Source organism: Gossypium arboreum, chromosome 7 (assembly GCF_025698485.1).
Source record: "Gossypium arboreum isolate Shixiya-1 chromosome 7, ASM2569848v2, whole genome shotgun sequence".
NCBI classification, from domain to species: domain Eukaryota; kingdom Viridiplantae; phylum Streptophyta; class Magnoliopsida; order Malvales; family Malvaceae; genus Gossypium; species Gossypium arboreum.
The window spans coordinates 102,798,862-102,819,779 of NC_069076.1; the positions used below are offsets into that span (position 1 = coordinate 102,798,862).

A 20,918-nucleotide genomic window follows, 5' to 3' on the forward strand; every position below is an offset into this window, starting at 1 on the left:
AATAAAGTAATTAATATTTATTTATACGCTCTCCACTATTTTTTGCTTTATTTAATAATGAGATGTCCTATTATTATTCTTTGATGGTATATGAAACTTATGTATTGATAATGCATCAAATGCTCCTGTATATATAATGAGAAATTATTTACTACGATGACAATAGAGTTTTTAAACTTTACAAGTAGAATTAGAGGGTTGACACGTATCTATAAGGACATAAAAAATATTTAAAAAAAAAAAAAGACACATGTCAATTTTTAATGTTGCTTAGGAAATAAAAATTGTTAACTAACAAATACTTACCCATATTTTTTTTTCCTTTTTTAATGAACATATTCTTTTAGACAAAAGTGACCCAAGTTAATTTACAGCCACCAATCTCTTTTTAGTTTATAAATGGCAGATTTTTTGGCTTCATTTGATTGTGGGCGACAAGTATCGAATTTGCCATTTAATTTAGCTGAATTCCAGCCACAGTATCTTCACCATTGTTTAGCCAAAAATAAAACAAACAAAAATGAAGTTTGAAATCTTTAGCCATTGTAATGGGTTGGGTTAACCAGTGCAACTTTGGGACCTTTTCAATGGAGTTTGTGAACGAAAGTAATGCACATATTTTCCCTTTCTTCTGAATGTTTGAGAGTTTTTACATGGACCAACTTTGTAATATCATACATGAAGTTCTTGATCAAGAAGCATACATATGAATGAATTCGAAGAACCCCTTAACGATTCAATCGTTCAAAACCCGGATCCGGATCAAACAGAGACTACATATCTGTCATTACAAACCTGGGATGGGAGAAACAGATCATCAACCACCGGCTGCCACTCACTGGGTGATGCCAGCCAAGTACATCAAACATACTTGGACACAATGCAACTATCTGCCCCAACTCATGATTCTTCCTTTTCCTTCTTTGCCTTCAATCTCAAGCATTTACAGTGTTTATGTTCTGTAATACTTGGGGCAGAAGTAAGCTGTTTAGCCGGTTTCGAAATCGAAATCTTCTCTATCGTGCTTATGAATTTGCGTAGATGCTTAGTGTACTCTGGGAAAGTTTCGAGGTTGCAATGGCCGCCACCTTTCACCCATAATGGATCATATTTTTCCTTTGAAAGTTCCCATAATCTCTTCCCATGAGACCAATCAACAATCTCATCATCTGTTCCCTGCAAAGGGTTTATCAAACAAAATGAATGAACCATTGTTACATTTGGACGTAGATAGGGGACATAAGAGATGAGCATACTTACATGAATAACTAGAACCGGACATTGGACGCGCCGTATTTTGTCAATGTTCTGCAAACATAGTTCGAAAGAGCTTTTCGATTAATACGAAAGGGAATAATTTATTAAAGCTTGAAAACCGAATGGACGAGTTCATAAATGAAGCTTACTTTGAAGATATCGAACCAGAAAGTCATCTTGACGGGATACAAGACCCGAATGCCGGAAAGGATGGCACTGTGAAGAACAACTCCGCCTAGTTTCTTAACACGAGAAGCTAAGTGTAGAGTTGGTCCACTTCCAACAGATTGACCATACACTATCAAATCTTCCTGTTTAACTCCATATTCTTTCTTTAAACAATTGTACACTGCCTCTATGTCATAATATGTGTTGAATTCAGTTGGCTATTGCAATTGGAAGTGCAGAAGATTAGCAAATTTATCATGTTATGGGTCATTTTTAAAATAATTAAAAAAAACCCTTTTTTCATAAAACACATTTTCAAGCAATTTAACAGTGTGGTTGACCCTCAAAATAAAGACAACAATATGAAGGATTCCTTTACCTTGCCTGTAGATGCTCCATACCCTGAATAATCATAACTGCAAAATAAAGAACAAAACGTTAATATAATCACATCACTGAATGATCATGCCGTGGGAAAAAAACCAATTTCACATATCAAGGCAAAAAGGAAAACAAATTGAAAAAATAAAAATAAAGCAGGAGTTCCATATGACAAACACATCATGTTCTCCCTCAAGCTTTCTGACAAATAATACAGACAGAACACAAAAAAACAAAACATTAAACCTTAAAAAAAAAGTGAAGCCTTTCAACATAATAAAAAGGAAGGAGAAGGGATACCTCATAATATTGACACGAAGGTGGGCTCTGAGTTCATTGAAGAGTTCATGCATCTGGCCTAAATCAGCAGCATTGCCATGGGAATACAAGAGAGTTAAACGAGCAACAGGGTGTCTCCAAAAGGTGGCTATGATTTTATTCCCACCTTTGGTATCAAGCATATGAACATCTATGTTCTTGTCGGCTGTCATCCCTTGCAAAACAAGCTTCCCACTTTCATCCTTATGTACATCGTACGTTGGTGGGTCTGGTGGGAAAAATGCAAACCTTGCAGCCACATTCGACGTCACATTCCCCATTTCACAACCCAAAAATTCCCAACTTTTTTTTTCCCCTTTTTCTCTTTTCAGATATGAAACTGCATAATACATGCAATCAACATAAGGCCAAGGAGGAAAAAAAAAAGGGTTTTTTGGGTTTTTGTGGATCCGATCTAAATGTGTGAGCGCTGCAACTGTGTTCCTGAACAAGAACAAAGGCCTAGAAAATATTGATAGCTAATAGCTATAACAATTAACAACAACCCCTTTTTATTTATTTTTTAATTGCTTTCAAGGAGCTTAGAATCAATGGCTGTTTTCATCATCGTCTATCTGCCTTCTATTTTTCTTCTGTTTTGTGATTGACACCACCTAGTTTTGTGTTTGACGAAATGTCCGATTTACCCTTTTTACGCTGAAACTAATTATTTGCTAAATCTCCAAATAAATTCAAGTATACTTTTTTTGTTATCCAAATATATCGGACCGAAATTTTGTTTTACTTGAATCCCGCTTAATTTTCCATTTTTTTTTCTAATTTGATTTTGATTTATTTAACTAAAGATTACCATTTTTAATTTTAAATTTCTTTATTCAGATTACATCTAATCTATGTTCCAAATTTATATTTTATATTATTTTAAATATTATATTTTTAGGAAATTATTTTAAACTTTATTTTTAATTTTAGTGAAAGAAAAGAAAAGATACACGCAACCCTTCTTCCCTGTTAAAGGTTGTTTTAGTTATTCAATCTGTTTTTATGTTTCCTGTTCCAGTTATCGCACCTAATTACCGTTGATTTTGAGGGTGTTGATTCTGAAATTTGGATAGCTTCAATAGCTTCTAAGCTGTCTATTTGTATCAACATTTCGTTTCCTTATTTTTTCTGCACCAATAATAAATCATACAAGATACCCCATAATTCAGTATCAAGTATTGAGCATTTCCCTATCTATCGACAAACACCGATGATCCAATCTCCGTATATAAACTTCATATTCTTTATTGTATTAGTAGTGAAAATTTTTAATCTCATAAACCACCTTAAATAATTACCACGTGTTTCATTTATTTATTTTTATTTATTTAAATATCAAACTAGATCACACTTTCTTAATTTTACTTGTAAAGTTTTTAAAAATAAAATATCATCTGTATCGATAATTCATATTTCAGTAAATTTGTGATAAATACTATCATTGTTTACGTGAAAATAAAAATTCATGATTCCAACAATAATATGTGTTTCTTTAATTTAAGTTTTATTTATTTATTTTAAATATACCTTAAAAGACATGTATTTTATTCTAAAATAATATATCTGATAAGAATACTTTTTGTAAATTACATATTAATTATTTTAAAATTATATTAATTACTCTGATTAATATATAGTAATATAGAATTTTAAAAAAATAAATCATTTTAATCCTACATTATGGAGTTCTGGGTATTAATTTTTGTTATAAAAATAGATATTTGATTATAATAGAAAAAAATTGAAATAACGAAGAAAATTGGAGCATAATAATTTATTTGACCTCTAACTTTACAGAAAAATTATTTTAACCATTTATTAAATTTCGCCTCTTTTAACCCTTGAACTTGTATTGTTTTTCAAATCACCTAAAAGTGAATGAAAAAGTTAACTTTGCTGACATAACAGTTCACGTATATGTCCGCTAGTAATTTATCAAGTTTTTGAAATAAAAAATACTTTTAACAAATATTTTTATATTTTTTGAATTTTAAATTTAAAAATTAATTAATTGTTGATGTGGCATTAATGTGACAATCTCTATGTATACCACGTTAACAAAGTTAATATGTATTAATTTTTCATCTATTTTAAAAATAATTTGACAAATAACATAAATTTAAAAATAAAAATAAAAAAAGTAAATCAAAGGCTAAAGCATGTAATTTGTAGGGTTTGGATACAACTTTATAGAAGCTCAAAATGAAGGGTGCTTTTGACATTTAAATCTCTAGGCTGAATGTTCCCTTCTTCCAAAACAATGGGTCGTTCCTAAAATCTAGTGCCTTTAAAATATATAATTTTACCTCTACAAAGTACTAAAATTAAATTTGATAATTTCGAAAAATAATTATTTAAACATGATTAATAATATTTAATAAATAGTAAATTAAAGAGAAAAAAAGGAAGTTGTATAGAGATGGAGGGTTGAGATTTGGTCAAAGGTCTGGTTGTAGAAGAGGAAGGATGAGAGAAGATATCAGAAATATTGTCAGAAACAGATATTCCCCTGTTTCCATTGGTTAGATAGACTTCAGGTTTCAACCCATGTTTTTGTAACATGTGTCTATGCCTTTCTAACTCCTTGCAACTTAAACCATTTTAGCATAATTTTGTGTGTAAATTATTAAAATAGTCACTTTTATTTTACTTACGTTACATTTTAGTCTCTAATATTATCGTGTTATAACATCCTAGTCATTGAACTATTAATTGTTGTTAACGGTGTAACGGTAAGTTGACGTGGCACGTTAAATCATCATTTCAAATGAAAATTTTAGGTTAAATTATACTATTGGTCCTTATATTTTTTAGTTTTGAGCAATTTAATTCTTTTCTTTTATGTTCTTTTAACTTCTTTTTTTTCCCATTCTCTTCTACTTCTCCCTCTGTTTTCCTCCCTTCTCCATTTCATTTAACATAATTTTTCTATGTTTTCCATTTGTTAAAACATCCGTTCCAAGGTTTTTGTTGCTGATGGTGAAAAGGTTGAGTATGTTGTCAAGCCTTCTGAAGGACGCCCCAAAGCTGTTGAGGTTATTGGCCCCAACGAAAACCCTGTTTGTGGCTCCTATAGATCCAGGCGCAATGACCTTGGTGGCAGTGGAGGTTATGGCGGTGGTTATGGTGGAAGGGGAAAGAGAGGCGATTATGGTGGTGGTGGTAGTGGATGTTATAAGTGTGGTGAGGTGGGCCATTTAGCACGGGACTGTGGACAAGGTGGCAATGGTGGTGGAGGAAGATATGGTGGCAGTGGCGGCAGCAGTGCTTGTTACAAATGTGGAGGCTCTATGCATTTCGTTAGGGAGTGTCCCGACAATGGTCGCAAAGTTTGATGAGGGGTTTAATTGAGTCATTCACATTTCTCCGATCCATCCTTTTTTCCTTTTCCACTATTGTTTTTGTTAGTTTCGTTATTATCGTATGGTTTGCTTTTTATGTTTTCTTTTTCTGGTTTATGTAGAATGATTTCTCTTAGTCAGTTTGTTTTTATTTTGAAGTTGGCAAAAGGCTATTATAGGTGCTTTCGTAGTAGTCTTACAGTGAGTGTGTATATTAGTATTGATGGAAAAACAACAATGAAGAAGAAAATAATGTTAAAACTCACTGTCACCAAGTGTTTATATAGATATCATATAAATAAAAAGAAAAAGTTATATTGTTCAAAACATAAAAGTATAGGGACTAGTTTTAACAAATGAAAAACATAGAAAACTACGTTAAAAGAAATAGAGAAGGGAGTAAAACAGAAAGAGAAGTAGAAGAGAACGAAAAAAAAAAAAGAAAGTTAAAAAAACATAAAAGGAAAAAATTAAATTGCTCAAAACAAAAAAAATATAAGGATCAATTAAATAATTTAACCTAAAATTTTCGTTTAAAATGATGATTTAACGTTTCACATTAGCTTACTATTACATCGTTAATGACAATTAACAGCTTAGTGGCTAAAATGTTACAACACGATAACATAAATGACTAAAATGTAATATTTCAAACATAAGTGACCAAAATGTAATCTAAGACAAACAAAAGTGACTATTTTAATAGTTTACCCTAATTTTTTTAGGTTTAAATTTGCTACAGCAGAGGTTATACTTTAAAATTTAATATTTTCATTATTTTTATTTAAAAGTTTTTGGTCTTTTCCTAATTTTACCATTAATTTTATTTAAGTGATAATTAGAAAATAGATAGAATAATTTTTAATTACTTTTTAAAGTACACAAAAATTATTGAAAATTTATACAAGATTATTAAATTAATTGTAAAAATTATAAATTAAAAATAGTAAAAATATAAAAGTATTAAAACAATATTAAAAATTATGACTCATAACCTGCGAAAGTTTTTTTTTTTGGGAGGAGGTTATTTTTTATACGAAGGGATCAATTCAGCGTGATGCTTAGGTTTTGTAATGGATGTATCGAAAGAAGGTGAAAAAGGAGGATTAGAGTAGATCTAGTCATATCAACGTAGGTATTGTAAACAAGTGAACGAAATCCACCAAGGTAGAGAGTAAAACTAGAGTAGATTCAGTGACATTGAGTGCAATGGTAGATGGTGATTGGTAAGGTGGAAAAAGGAAAATGTGACTGACGATAAGGCTAAATAGAGAAAACAAGTTGAGAGAATTTTATTGATAGCTTTGAGAATTAAAATGTCATAGTGTCAAAAGCCACTTCACTAATTGTGGAGCTCTCCTATTTATAGTGTTTCAAGAATGGAGTTACAAAGTTGATAATTAATAGGAGTGAAAAATTAATTTTTAGTTACAATAACACTAAGTTAGAAAGGAATGGTGATAGTAAATAGTTAAGAAGAACTTACTATATTTCTAAAGGATGGGAGAAACACTTATAGTCTAGAAAAATGTTAAGAAAAAACCTCTTAACTAATTACTAGTACATAGAGAGAGAGGGGAAAGAGAGATGAATGAACATCATTCTTGCAAATTTTTCTTCCTAAACTGTAGCTAGAAGAAGAGAAAGAAGCTTGGATTTCCACGTTTGCTATTAATCAAGATACACTAGTTTTACACTTGAAATTTTTATGAATTTCTAGTCTAGAAAACATGATTTAGTTAACCCAACGTATTAGTTTTTTAATTTTGAAAGTTAAACTAAATTGTTATTAAAAGAATCGTAAGTTTTATTTTTTGAGTTTATATTTTTTTTTAAATTTTCTCATTTTTCGAATAATTCAACTCATAAATAGGTCTAACTAAAAAGCAAGTGAAGGAAATTAATTTTTAATGATTGAAGCTCATGTAATGTGTACCAACTTAAGCTTTCTACTTAATTTTTAGGAATCATAAATTTGGATATTTATAGATATTTTATTTTAATTAAATATGGATATTTGACCTATTCTTTGTAAATTTAAATATTATCGGTTCAATATTGATTGAGCGTTAACTTAGTTAGAATTGCTGTTATTAAAACAATTAGAATAATCGTGTTTGAGCCCATTTAAGTGTGTTTTTCATTTAATTTAAAGATTTAAAGTATGAGTAGTGAGAAAAATTGTATAAAACTGATATCATAGATTCGAATAATATTAGATTTGAATGTTCTATATACTATTTGTAATGGATATGGATATTAACCCTTGGATTTTCATTATTCTAATTCACTCTACTTTTGGAAATATTAAGATAATGAATATCTAGATTTGTTATCAACTTTATTTTTAAATTTTTTATTTGAAAAACTATTTTATAATATCTCAACGCGAAATTCAAGAGATAATTTAATTAATTCATATTCAATTTTGATAATAATACTCGCAAATAATAAATAAATTCATATTTTAAAACAAATTTATAAATTGGAAATAAGTACTACAAATATTTTGACTCCTTATATCAACCTTATTCGTACTAAATTGGACAATTGAAATTATGTATGCAATATAAAGAGAAGTTTTCTTTACATTTAAACAAGGTTTTCTTTACATTCCTATATAATATTGGAAATAAAAGGTGTGGAGAGATCTATCTAATAAACGAACAAAAGTTGAATCTGATCAAACATTCAATGCAAGAAAACAATTTGGGTTCCCATTTCCATATTTTAACACTGCAAAACCTTGAAGAAAAAAGGGAGTTGAGTGCTAATTAGGCCAAGCTTTGATTACCCACCCAATACCCACAAACCACTAGCATTCAATGTTTCTCAATGATTTTAAAGGCCCTGAAATCATTCACCAGAGCCACAAACCAATATTTTTATTCTTTAACTAAAAACAGTTGTAATCTTTAATGAGTTTTATTTATTATTTTCACAATTAACCAAAGAAAAAGAAACACATCAACAACACATATGGCCAAATCTAGCTGATTTGCTTCAGTCCAAAGGAAGAGAGCGAGTCAAAATGGCCCATAGAATGCTTGGGATTTGGTGCACTAAAGTCGCAAAGATTAGTTCTAAAAAAACGTTACGATCTGCAACTAAAGAAGGCAACTGATTAAAAGGTGTCTAGTAAAGCACAAAAGAGTCCCACATATTTATGTATTATTAAGATTAAGAATTGTTGATGTGGTATTCATAAGGGAGGAGACATGAACGAGAATATGTGGTATTATGGAAAGTCGGTTCATATTGTAAGGTGGAGAGCTGAAGGTGATAAGTAAACAAGGAGGTTGAGGATGTAAAGGAACAGACTAGAATTCTGGAGGGTCAATCCTTTCTTCATCAAGCTGTGAAGTATTTATAAGAGAGGTCCCGTGTTTAGTAGTGGTAATGTGATGATCTTTGTTATCAAACAATCATCGTGGGATGCACGAGAAGGATGTCTGTAATGGACACATTCTATCATTTCTTTTTGAGTTGTGGTACAAAATTAATAGCTTAAAGAATCATATTCTCAATAGAAGGGTGAACGTCGTGAAGGACAAGTGGACGAGAACCTTTCGGCAAGAATGGGTGGCTAGCTTGCGAGAATGATGGGAGGTTGTTTGGAATCAGACCTTTTGGGTTATTGCTCCTTTGGTGACTAGCCGGAAGGAGCTATATTGGGTAGCTTGCTGTGCTATCACGTCTCCCAAGCTGATGAGGTGGAATAAATCTAAACTTTAGTTTAATGTACATTTAACAACAGAAATCAACTTTCTTCCCTATAAGCCCACGTTCTATTATAAAATTAAACAACAAAAATATCATCCTTTTGATCATCAACACCAGCATTCTATTTAAGAATTTTTATAAAGCTCTTCAGTCATACCAACTTCAACAGGCCCAGGCTGAGAGGGGAAATTATACCTATCTTTAGATGCACTTACAATGGTAGGAATATTTGTTGTAGGGATTTCGACTGAACTAGGAGGACAACTGATATTTAAGGATGCTGGATTCTTAGACTTTTCCACTGAACTTCCTTCAGGATTTGAGTTACAACTGCGTCGTCTGTAACGCCTGGAATGCGATGATATTAGAGATACAGATTCATTATCCTTCTCAACATAAGGAGTGTTATTTTGATTACCAATTAATACAACCTAGAAAGGCGTGTTATGTTACAGAATCTCTGCAATCTTAAGGGAAGGAACCAAGACATGGATCTTTCCATGCTAAAACACCAGCCAAACCCTTCTACATATTATATTTTGCACAAGGACATTTATATATTAGTTCGATCACCCTTCTACATATGCTCACCATTTTCAGTCTACTACCAGTTTTTAGGCATTGGAAGGAGCCAAACCCTGAGAAGTTACCTCGATCACCATCGCTGAACACCCAATCATTTCCACAAATGTTATTCAACTCAAGGCCAAGACCTGCATAGACAAAAATGTTCATCATTAGAGAGAAAGAGTCCTTGCAGCCAGATCTTCTTTTTTTACTCAACTTTAGATAATGGACCACCATTTTTCCCAACAATTACATTGAGATCTACACAACAACCTGTTTAATCGAAGCATTCCTCAACTTTTCATGCTAAACATCTACCATGAAGAAAAGAGATAATATAAAAAAATTACTAAAGCACGCATTGAAGTCAGCGAAACTTACCATTTTCTAGCTGAAGTTGAACTCGGTCCTTTCTCCAAAGATAAGGTGGACTAGAAATTATTATCTAGGTGATATAAACATGCACAAAAACCGAAACATCCATATCTAAAAACATCTTTGACATTTCATTGTTGCCAATTAAATATTTTACAACCATTTTATTATTGTTATCTAAAAATTTAATATCTAAATTTACATTGTTTGCAACTGAAGTTGTTGAAAATAATTTTTTGTAACTGAAGTTGTTGAGTTATAAATTTCATAACCAATTTTATTATAACTAAAACATTTTCACACAAAAAAGTTAAATCATTGTTAAAAATGCATACTTCAAACAACGAATGTAAATGTAACTATCTCGTAACAACTTTTTATTGTTACAATAAAATTTTAACAACAACAATACATCATTTAATAAAATATTATTTTTCTTGTAGTGAAACTATCAAGTATTATTAGAAACTATCAATTTTATTTTACTTTTTTTATAGATCGTGATACTTATTTGTTATTGAATCCGAAAAGAAGGGAAAAGATAAAATTTGTGTAAGATACACCAAACTCCCACAACTGAGTCGATGTTACCATTAGTGAATATCATTAAATCATTCTGGTATTGTATTTCTAACTAGTGGATTCAATTGAGACTAAAATTGTGGTGAATTTTGATAATATATATTGAAAATATCAAGTTCAATTGTATAATGTATATTTAGGATCGAGTTTACAGCTGAATAAAAACTTATTAAATTTTAGATCTGAGTCGAGTTTGAGTCTTGTTTCCATTACATTGCTATCTCTAAATGGGCCTGACAAAGCCCTATTAAAAGTCAACTGATGAAATTTACTTGGAAAAGTCAATGATCAAGTTAATTAGGAAGCCTTTTAGACGTCTCATTCACGTTATTAGTTACTTATTTTAAAGGAATTCATTTGGGTGAATTGCCAAAATAGTCACTTTTGTTTCCTTCAAAGTTATATTTTAGTCACTTATGTTATTGTGTTATAACATTTTAGCCACTAAGTGTTAATTGTTGTTAGTAGTGTAACGGTAAGCTGACATGATACTTTAAATTATCATTTCAAACTAAAATTTTAGGTTAAATTATACAATTAGTCCCTATACTTTTTTTCGTTTTGAACAATTTAATTTTTTCCTTTTACGTTAAAAGAGATGAAGAATGAAGGAAAATAAAAGGAGAAGTAGAAGATAACGGAAAAAAAAAAAGAGATAAAGTTAAAAGAACATAAAATAAAAAATTTGCTCTAAACGAAAAATATGACGACAAATTATATAAACTAACTTAAAATTTTTATTTGAAATGATGATTTAACGTGCCACTTCAACTTACTGTTACGCCACTTACAACAATTTACAGCTTAATGACTAAAACATAATATTTCAAACAAAAGTGATTATTTTGGTAGTTTACCCAATTCATTTGGCTAGTTGAAAATATTAATTGGTTAACAATTACTTGTATACTTGAGTAATTTCTTGAAATATTATTATTTAATTAAAATCCAAATAGGATTATAGATATCAGATAATGGTCTAAAGTTCTGCTTCAATACATATACTTAGTAAATTCATAAAATAGTATTTACTTCTAATTTTAAAGGGATTTGACTTTTGGGATTATAGATATGGATTATTGTCTAGGGTTTGATTTTTCTTTTATTCCTAAAAGTGGCACATTGATATGGATTTGTTTAACAACAATACAGTCCTTCAAAAAAGAAATCCAATACAGATTTCATTGATTCTTGTGCCATACTAAACATGTAACCATACTTTGACCAATTAACTCAATAGTTGTAATTTTCTAAGGTTAATATTATGCCAAAGTCAACATTTGATGTATATTGATTTGGATAATTTAATTTAATTTAATTTAAAAATATCAAATTTTTAAATGATGGTATTAGGTATATATTGTTTTAGGTTAAATTATGGATATGGTCTTTTTACTATATTTATATTTAGGATTTAATATCTGTAGTTTGATTCTTGTGTATAATATTATTAGTTAGTCGATCGTAATAATCGACACCTTTTAATTATTCGGTTAAAATGTTGAGATAGTTTTTTCTTAAAAAGAAATACTTATTTTAACTTATCATATCAACATGATATGTACATATTGTATTAGAAAAGTGTTTTTAAGATAAATTTATGTTAACTATTTTAATTGAAATAATTAAAGATATTAACTATTTAGATTAATAATATTATTATAAAAGTAAATCACAGAATTATAGTAAAATTAAAATATAAAATTGAGAGATGAAAATTGAAATTTCACCATTATTTAGATAGGACATGTGTTATTAAGAGACATTTTTTAGGTAGTTAACAACATTTCTTTTATATATATAGTATAGATTTTAATTTTTTAATAAATTAAATTATGAAATATAATTTAAAATTAAGTTAAATAAATATAATTTAAATATTTTATCTAATTATAAATTGTATTCTTTTATTTTATAAAAATTGAGAAGTTAGTTCCATATTTTTTTTATCAAAAGGAAAGAGCACAATATAACATAAAACTATCAACTAGCTTCAAGCAATGAGCTAGAAAACTAGCCATCACAATGTCATGCAGCGTCTAGCAAAGTTCCTCAAGAACCCTTCATACAACAGCCATTCTCATAGCCAAATTTGCCATACCATCCGCTATTTGATTCTTCTGCCTCAAGACATGATTCACTCAAAAGTTCTTCATCGGCTGCAAATATTCCTTCACTCTTTTCCCTAACAAACTTTGATCTAGAGTTTAACCATATTCAAGAAACTGTCTCTATGCAATCCATTTGAAGGATAACATTTCTAACACTTTTCTCCCATGCTAGCTTAAGACCCTCGTAGGCCCCATAAAAATTGAGAAATTAGTCCAATAACTAATTAATAAATATATTTGAATTACAAAATTTTACTAATATATTGCATAAATTTATTGAATTGCTGAATTTTAACATTATTACCTAAATTATTTTTTCAATTTTTAATGAATACATGAATTAAATTTTGATAAATTAAAGTAGAATAACTATTTTTTCAATTAAACTTAAATATTTTGAATCAGACGTCATTATAGATTTACTTGGAATATAAAATATAAATTCCTCTGAATTAGTGTTTTTACACCCAAAATATCCAATTAAGTAGACGGTAACAGATATAGCCACATAAACCATTGATCTTCACAAGTTATCGCAATAAGACGCAACCACGTAACTCTAGGCATTGAAGTAATCCAAGAAGATTTCCAGGTTTGGCATTTGTTTAATCATAATAAATTCATTCAACCATCATCCTCTATGGCTCTATCTATATATATGTGGCGCTCCAAGCTATTTATTATACCATTCAAAGCTCCATTTGGAACTCAACAATGGCTGCAAAACTCCTTAGCTTCTTGTTTTTCAGTTTCCATTTTCTTGTTTTTCAGCTTCACTTCTCCGCCGGTCAGGATGTTGTTAGGGCTGCTTATTGGTCGGCAGGCAGTGAATTTCCCGTTTCCGATATAGACTCCACGCTTTTCACTCACCTTTTCTGCGCATTTGCTGATCTTGATTCTCAAACAAACCAAGTCACGGTTTCCTCGGCAAACCAGGCCCGATTCTCCACCTTCACTGAGACTGTCCAACTGAAAAATCCTTCCATTAAAACACTCCTTTCAATCGGTGGGGGAAGTTCATCGGCGTCAGATTTCGCTTCCATGGCTAGCCAAGCTAATACCAGGAAATCATTCATCGATTCCTCCATAAATATAGCTAGATCTTACGGCTTCCATGGCCTTGACCTTGATTGGGAGTACCCATCAACACCTACTGAAATGAACAACTTGGGTTTACTTCTAAACGAATGGAGAGTTGCTTTGGTTAATGAAGCCGCCAATACTGGCAACTCAAGATTACTTTTGTCGGCAGCATTTTTCCGCAACTCGGATTATTATACTCTGGATTATCCAATCCAGGCAATACAGAATAGCCTGGACTGGATCAACGTAATGGCTTATGATTTTTACGGCCCTGGATGGTCAACTGTAACCGGACCTCCTGCAGCGTTATACAATCCCGGAACTCAAGTTAGTGGTGATTATGGAATCACTTCATGGATACAATCAGGTATTCCATCGAATAAATTAGTTCTCGGCTTCCCTTTTTACGGCTATGCATGGCAGCTTGTGGATGCAAATAACCATGGGTTTTTTGCACCGACTAGTGGACCGGCTATAACGCCAAATGGAGACTTGGGTTACGGTCAGATCAAGGATTTTATTTCGGCTAACAGCGCCACGGAGGTATACAATGCAACTGTGGTTTCGAATTATTGCTACGCTGGGACGACCTGGATTGGTTTTGATGATACAGAAAGCATTACAGCCAAGGTTTCTTATTGTAAACAAAAAGGGTTGCTTGGTTACTTCGCATGGCATGTTGGCGCTGATGATGGTTGGACTCTTTCTCGAGCAGGTCAGTGAATGGTTTAATACCCATATATTCTCAATCTGAATGGTCTAAACCATTCTTTTTAGCCATAGCATTTGTTTGATTAACTTATAACATTTTAATGGGTTTCTTTTTCATTTTCATATTGCAGCATCGGAAACTTGGGGATCGTAGATGCCAATTGCGAGAAAATAAGATATTTATACAGTTATACTATTACAAGTCACGAAAAAATATGATCCTTGTCATTTAATTTTGAAGGTGGTCAATAAGAATGATGGTGAACTATTTAATAAATATAGTTGACAAGCTTAATCTCCTTTTATGATGATTTTCATTTTCCTTCTCTGTTTGTAATTTGTACCAAAAAAAATAAATGTGATATTATTTATTTTAATATTCAATTCATAAAAAATAGAAAAGTCTAAACCAGGAAACTACAACTAGTGAACACCTCAACTCAACCCACAAAGGCCAAACTCCCCTAAGAGACTAGTTCCCAACTCTTTCATAGGGATCAACCCTCATCAAACTTGGATCTTCTTTTGAAAAGAGTTTCCATCAAATTTGACAAATCATTCCGTAATTCGTGGGTATATTCAAAGGTTTCCGATCAATTATCTAGAAATTCTTCAATATTTTTTCAACTCTTCAAGATAAGATAGTTGGTATTGTATCGGTGAATATACCGTTTTTCTATTAGTACTAATATATGTTAGTATTGACCTGTTTTTATATACTGACAAGAATAGAATAATCCATTTTAATTTTATTGATAAACTTTAAGAGTATACATAATATTTATACAAAAATAGTCACAAAGGAATATGAGATATATATAATATACAATATATTTACAAATATCAAATAATGGGATTAACTAAATCTCTATGTAAAATACTCCTTAAAAATAAAACTTTTGCTGAAGTGGTAAAGAAAAAAATATTGGTGGCATGATTTCAAATATCACCATAGAAAATAAAAATAAAGTATTCATCAATTATATAAATTATTCTTGAATAAGTTTCACTAATACAATTTATCATTAAGTAAACTCAAAATAAATAAACAAAATAAACCTTATGAATTTTTTTAAAAATTGTTGAAAATTTAAATATTTTTATGAAAAAAGAAGAATTTCTAGGTATTCCACTAAAATCAAATCAAGACAAATAATATGTGAATTATAATTCAAATATATATATTATATAACAAAGAATAAATGGGATATCAATATCCTCATTTCATATAAAGAAAATAAATTTTCATGGAGTAGAAGAATGAAATTTGATGAGTGCTATATATAGTATACTTTGACCAATTAATAATGTATGATTAATTTCTAGTGTTGGATATTTAATTTTTACCGGCTACGCAAGTTGGTCAGTGCCATGTATTGGGCGCTTCTTCAACCAGTGTTGGTCATTGCTATATTTATTATACCATTCAAAGCTGCATTTGGAACTCAACAATGGCTGCAAAGCTTCTTAGCTTCTTGCTTTTCTGTTCGCACTTTCTGCTTCAGCTTCACTTCTCCGCCGGTCAGAGTGTTGTTAGAGCTGCCTATTGGTGCGCAGACAGTGGATTTCCAGTTCCCGACATATATTCCACACTTTTCACTCATCTTTTTTGTGCATTTGCTGATCTTGATTCTCAAACCAACCAAGTCACCATTTCCTCGGCAAACCAGGCCCGATTCTCCACCTTCACTGAGACTGTCCAACTGAAAAATCCTTCCATTAAAACACTCCTTTCAATCGGTGGGGGGAGTTCATCGGCGTCAGATTTCGCTTCCATGGCTAGCCAAGCAAATACCCGGAAATCATTCATTGATTCCTCCATAAAGCTAGCTAGATCTAATAGCTTTCATGGCCTTGACCTTGATTGAGAAAACTTATCAACGCTTCCTCAAAAGACCAACTTGGGTTTACTTCTCCAAGAATGGCGAGCAGCTGTGGATAAAGAATCCGCCACTACTGGCAACTCAAAATTACTTCTCTCAGCAGCACTACCTTTTCGCAACTTGGATTATCCAATCCAGGCTATACAAAATAGCCTGGACTGGATCAATGTGATGGCTTATGATTTTAACAGCCCTGGAAGGTCAACTGTAACCTGACCTCCTGCAGCATTATACAATCCTGGAACTCAATTGAGTGGGGATTATGGGATCAGATCATGGACACAATCAGGGTCAGGGATTCCGTCCAATAAATTAGTTCTTGGGCTTCCCTTTTACGGGTATGCCTGGCGGCTTGTGGCTGCAAATAATCATGGGTTTTCTGCACCGGCTAGTGGACCGGCTGTATCGCCAAAGGGAGAATTGGGTTACGGTCAGATCAAGAATTTTATTTCCGCTAACAGAGCCACGAAAGTTTACGACGCGGCGGTGGGTTCGAATTATTGTTACGCTGGGACGACATGGATTGGTTATGATGATACGGAAAGCATTAGAGCCAAGGTTTCTTATGTTAAACAAAATGGGTTGCTTGGTTACTTCGCATGGCACGTTGGCGCAGACGATGATGGTCGGACTCTCTCGAGAGCAGGTCAGTCAATGATTTCATACCTATACTTTCTCAATCCCCATACTCTAAATAATTCTTTCTCTAATAGTGCGTTCTCTTCGTTTTGTATTGCGATTACACCCAATATTTTATGTTCATGTGGTGTAGGTTTTAACCGAAATCGTCACATTTCTCAATTATTCATTTTAATTAATAGTTATGTATTATCATATGATTATTTTTTTAATTTGCTTCCTATATATATTTTTTATTTAAATTTATTAAAATTATGTTCGAAACAAACTTAGATAAATGATTATCTAAATACAAAAGAATAATAGTAATAAATTATCTATTTTGTTATATTATTAATTAATCATATTAGTAAAAAATAACGGTCAAATTTGGTCAACGTTAATCAAGAGCTTAATTGATTAATTTTTCAATTATAAAAGTTGAATTGAGTACAAATTTTTCATTAGCACTTAATTGATTTTTTTATCTTTTGCAATGGGTATTTTTACCATAAATTTTGATTTTTTATAAATTTCATATAATTTTTATAATATTTTATATATTTCCATAGGTTTTTCTTTTAATTTTGTAACTTTTTAAGATTTTCAAATACTTTTAAACAGTCTTTTTTAATGACACGGCACTCTGTCATAACTTCCTAATAGTGTAAAAAAGATAAAGTAAAATTTAGTCTTTGAATTTGATAGTTTTTATCAATTTAGTCCTTAAAATTTTTCATTCATATTAATATTAGAACTTGGCAATTTTTTCAATTTGGTCTCTAAAGTTGGATTTCATTAGGATGTGATGATGTGGCACACTATGATTATGTCATATCATCACTTGAAAAATTTTAAAATTATATAAAATCTAAAAAATTAAAAATATAAATAAGATATTAATTTTTTAACAAAAAAATCTTAAGTGAATATGTGGCACAATCACAAAGTGCCACATCATCATATTTTAACAGAATCCAAGTTCAATGACCAAATTAAGAAAAGTTGTCAAATTACAAGACTAATAAGAACAAAAAAAATTTCAAGGACTCAGGACTAAATATTGCTTTAAAGGATTAAACCGTTTAATGGAACCCAAGTTTGAGGACTAATATGAACAAAAAAAAGTTCAAGACCAATTAAAAATTTTTTTACCAAATTTAAAGACTAAATATTGTTTTATTCCTAAAATTAAGAAATTTTACTACCAATATATCAAATAACTAACTTTTATTTTATTTATATTTGTTTCAGCAGCATCGGAATTTTGAGGATCGTAAATGACAATTGCCTGAAATAACGAAGACACTGAATAAGAATGACTGCCAATTTTTTTAAAAAAATTTAGCTTGAAACTTGTTACTGACCGGATATACGTATAATAATACTAGTTTATGTTACACATACTTCTTGAATGGTATATATGCAATATTATTTACTTTAAATATACAAATGGTGACTAAATTAAAATTATGTTCTTTTTCATCTATCAAAGATTACATTACTATCACCAACTTTACTATTTTAGTTTCATGATTAAGTTATGTTGAACAATTGTAGAAGAAGGAAGGAAGGATAAGAGCAAACTGAGAAAAATGTCTACTTGCTTCATTAATCAAGATTTAAAATCTAAAAGAAAGAATGAACTATTTTTTAAACAAGCGGTGTAAGCTAGAAATTTCATCTAATTCTTTCACTTCACACCCACACCCACACCCACACCCACACCCACACCCACACCCACACCCACACCCACACCCACACCCACACATAAGCAACCAAAGCACAAATAGGATTCATTCTTTCTTTTTGCTCTTCATTGTTTTCACTTTTCTTAACAACGGAAGGTGATCAACATTTTCACCAAGTGTCATAAGTGGATCATACTAGCTAAAAAGCAAAATGAATTATAAAACTCATATCTTCTACTCGGGTTGTCACTTGATCAAAAAATTCTTAAATCCCTCGTATTTCTACAATGATTTAATAGTCAATTGTGGCCCTAAAATGATAAAACAAACAAAACCCAAATAATTAAATAAAAAGTCCAAATTTCAAGTCCATTTACAACATGTGTAGCCCAAAATTAATACCAGACCCATTACACATCAAATAACCCAATTACTAAACCCTAGCCCAAATAATAGCCCACTTGCTTAAGATTTTCAGCAGCAAATCCTTCCCCAAGATGCAGTCGCCGCAGGCTTTCAGCCACCGCCACTCGGGGCACCAACCACCGGCCTTCCAAACGTCACGTCACCTGCAAAGAGAGATCCACACGCAAAGCAATTGGAAACAACAAAGAAAACGACAAGAAATGACAGAAAACAAAACAAATATGGACAAAAACGGATCTTATATCCGGTTAAAAAGCTTCGAACTTTAGCCTTGTATTTTTTTTTACGCGCATTAAGCAATCAAAACAGCAAAAGAACCAAAGAGGTTGATTTTTTTTATCTCCATTTTCGTTTTAAATTCTGAGTTCATTTACTCTGTTTTCTTTTTTTTTTTTAAATTATTTTTATACGAAAATAGACAAAAGTAAAAAAAGGAAGAAAGGGAACTTACCAATCTACTCCGTGGTCGCGCCAACGGAGCCTCCTTCTCTTTCGCCGGACTCGAGTCCAAAAAGGGGGGAGAGGAGTCTTCTTTTCTCAACATTTTCGGGGCTAAAAGGGGGGGCCTTTAGGCGTGTTTAAACAGGGGCTAAAGAGCCCATTATCGCACCTCCGACCACCGCTTATGGCGGCCGGTGCGGAGGTGAATCGCACCTTCGGTGACCAAAGGAAAAGGGAAAGGGAGAGAGTAAAAAGAACTCTCTGTTTTTTTTTAAAAAGGGATTGCAAAAATAAAAAAAAATTTGGCCTTAATAAAAAACATGAAACGGCAGCATTGTTTTCAAGGCTAAAGTGGGTCATTTGCACTATGTGTCCTTCAGTTTTGCTACCCGTTTTCAATATCCCCCTTTGGTTCTTAATTTTGCGCTTTAATTTGGCCCCATAGATTTTACGCTAGTCGCATTTTGGTCTTGCATGATAAATAGCGCATAAGGGCTGGGATATTCTCCTAATAAGTCCCTCTTTCTCTGTATACGTTCCATTAGGACCCTCTTTCTTTTAAAATTCATCACTTTAGTTGTATTTTATTTTTAATTTAATCCTAACCTACAAATATCAAACTATTTTGTATATTTTACTTATTTATTTTTTAGAAGAACATGTATTCTGTTAAACAATTATATATTTTATTTATTTTGTTTATATATATATTAGTTCTTAAAAAGGTACATTCTATGTATCATTTATTTAAAATTGAGTTATGGTATTCTTTTCAAATTGTTTTATTGTACATTATTCTAGGTTATGAATATACATTTCTTAATTAGACACTTTAAACGGTCTTATTACATATAATTTTTAATTATCTTGTATATTATTTATTTTATGTTTTTATGTATATACCATGTATTTTAAAGTTTTTACATATTTAAAATTTTTATATATCATGTAGTTAAAATTATTTTATATGTTATTTATTCAAAGTTTTATATATAGTTTATTTCAAATTGTTTTACTATTATTTACTTTAAGTTTATCTATATTATTTATTTGAGATTTCTTTTTATTTATTCGTTTTGAATTATTCTTATACATTGTTTGAAACTATTATTTACTTGAAATTGCTCTATGTTATTTTATTTTATTTCATCTTTTGATTGTTAAGATTAGAATTTAAGTGACATATGTTATATGATTATTACCATTGTGTGTATTAGATTTAGTTTATTCGTATTTTCT

General features: G+C 30.9%; 3 protein-coding genes, 2 long non-coding RNA genes and 1 pseudogene across 5 annotated transcripts; 3 read left to right on the forward strand and 3 right to left on the reverse strand.

Moving 5' to 3' along the window:
* Positions 1-618: 618 nt before the first annotated feature.
* On the reverse strand, positions 619-2,818 carry LOC108481737 (uncharacterized). The gene is made up of 5 exons (XM_017784828.2): positions 2,107-2,818; positions 1,805-1,841; positions 1,407-1,643; positions 1,261-1,308; positions 619-1,176 (listed from the first exon to the last, which is right to left on the reverse strand). The coding sequence occupies exons 1-5, from the start codon at positions 2,475-2,477 to the stop codon at positions 901-903; spliced, it is 969 nt and encodes a 322-aa protein (XP_017640317.1). The 5' UTR covers positions 2,478-2,818; the 3' UTR covers positions 619-900.
* Positions 2,819-3,807: 989 nt separating this feature from the next.
* On the forward strand, positions 3,808-5,462 carry LOC108475057 (cold shock domain-containing protein 4-like). Its single transcript, XM_017777067.1, has 2 exons — positions 3,808-3,819; positions 5,091-5,462. Exons 1-2 carry the CDS (start codon positions 3,808-3,810, stop codon positions 5,460-5,462), a joined length of 384 nt encoding a protein of 127 aa, XP_017632556.1.
* A 4,110-nt stretch (positions 5,463-9,572) lies between these two features.
* Positions 9,573-10,266, reverse strand: LOC128295187 (uncharacterized). The gene is made up of 2 exons (XR_008285523.1): positions 10,140-10,266; positions 9,573-9,904 (listed from the first exon to the last, which is right to left on the reverse strand). It is a non-coding gene; the product is annotated as an uncharacterized LOC128295187 (long non-coding RNA).
* A 3,245-nt stretch (positions 10,267-13,511) lies between these two features.
* Positions 13,512-14,997, forward strand: LOC108486070 (class V chitinase-like). The gene is made up of 2 exons (XM_017789887.2): positions 13,512-14,624; positions 14,752-14,997. Exons 1-2 carry the CDS (start codon positions 13,541-13,543, stop codon positions 14,772-14,774), a joined length of 1,107 nt encoding a protein of 368 aa, XP_017645376.1. The 5' UTR covers positions 13,512-13,540; the 3' UTR covers positions 14,775-14,997.
* Positions 14,998-15,971: 974 nt separating this feature from the next.
* On the forward strand, positions 15,972-18,574 carry LOC108475067 (class V chitinase-like; annotated as a pseudogene).
* Positions 18,575-19,055: 481 nt separating this feature from the next.
* Positions 19,056-20,128, reverse strand: LOC108481081 (uncharacterized). Its single transcript, XR_001870742.2, has 2 exons — positions 19,690-20,128; positions 19,056-19,381 (listed from the first exon to the last, which is right to left on the reverse strand). It is a non-coding gene; the product is annotated as an uncharacterized LOC108481081 (long non-coding RNA).
* Positions 20,129-20,918: the final 790 nt, after the last annotated feature.

Bases quoted from the DNA above. Each gene is read 5' to 3' on its own strand.
- LOC108481737 (XM_017784828.2), bottom strand. From the start codon at position 2,477: ATGTATTATGCAGTTTCATATCTGAAAAGAGAAAAAGGGGAAAAAAAA. The intron at 1,644-1,804 runs GTAAAGGAATCC...CAATTGCAATAG, and splicing joins ATGGAGCATCTACAGGCAAG to CCAACTGAATTCAACACATA. The intron at 1,309-1,406 runs GTAAGCTTCATT...CTATGTTTGCAG, and splicing joins TCTGGTTCGATATCTTCAAA to AACATTGACAAAATACGGCG.
- LOC108486070 (XM_017789887.2), top strand. From the start codon at position 13,541: ATGGCTGCAAAACTCCTTAGCTTCTTGTTTTTCAGTTTCCATTTTCTT. The intron at 14,625-14,751 runs GTCAGTGAATGG...TTCATATTGCAG, and splicing joins TTGGACTCTTTCTCGAGCAG to CATCGGAAACTTGGGGATCG.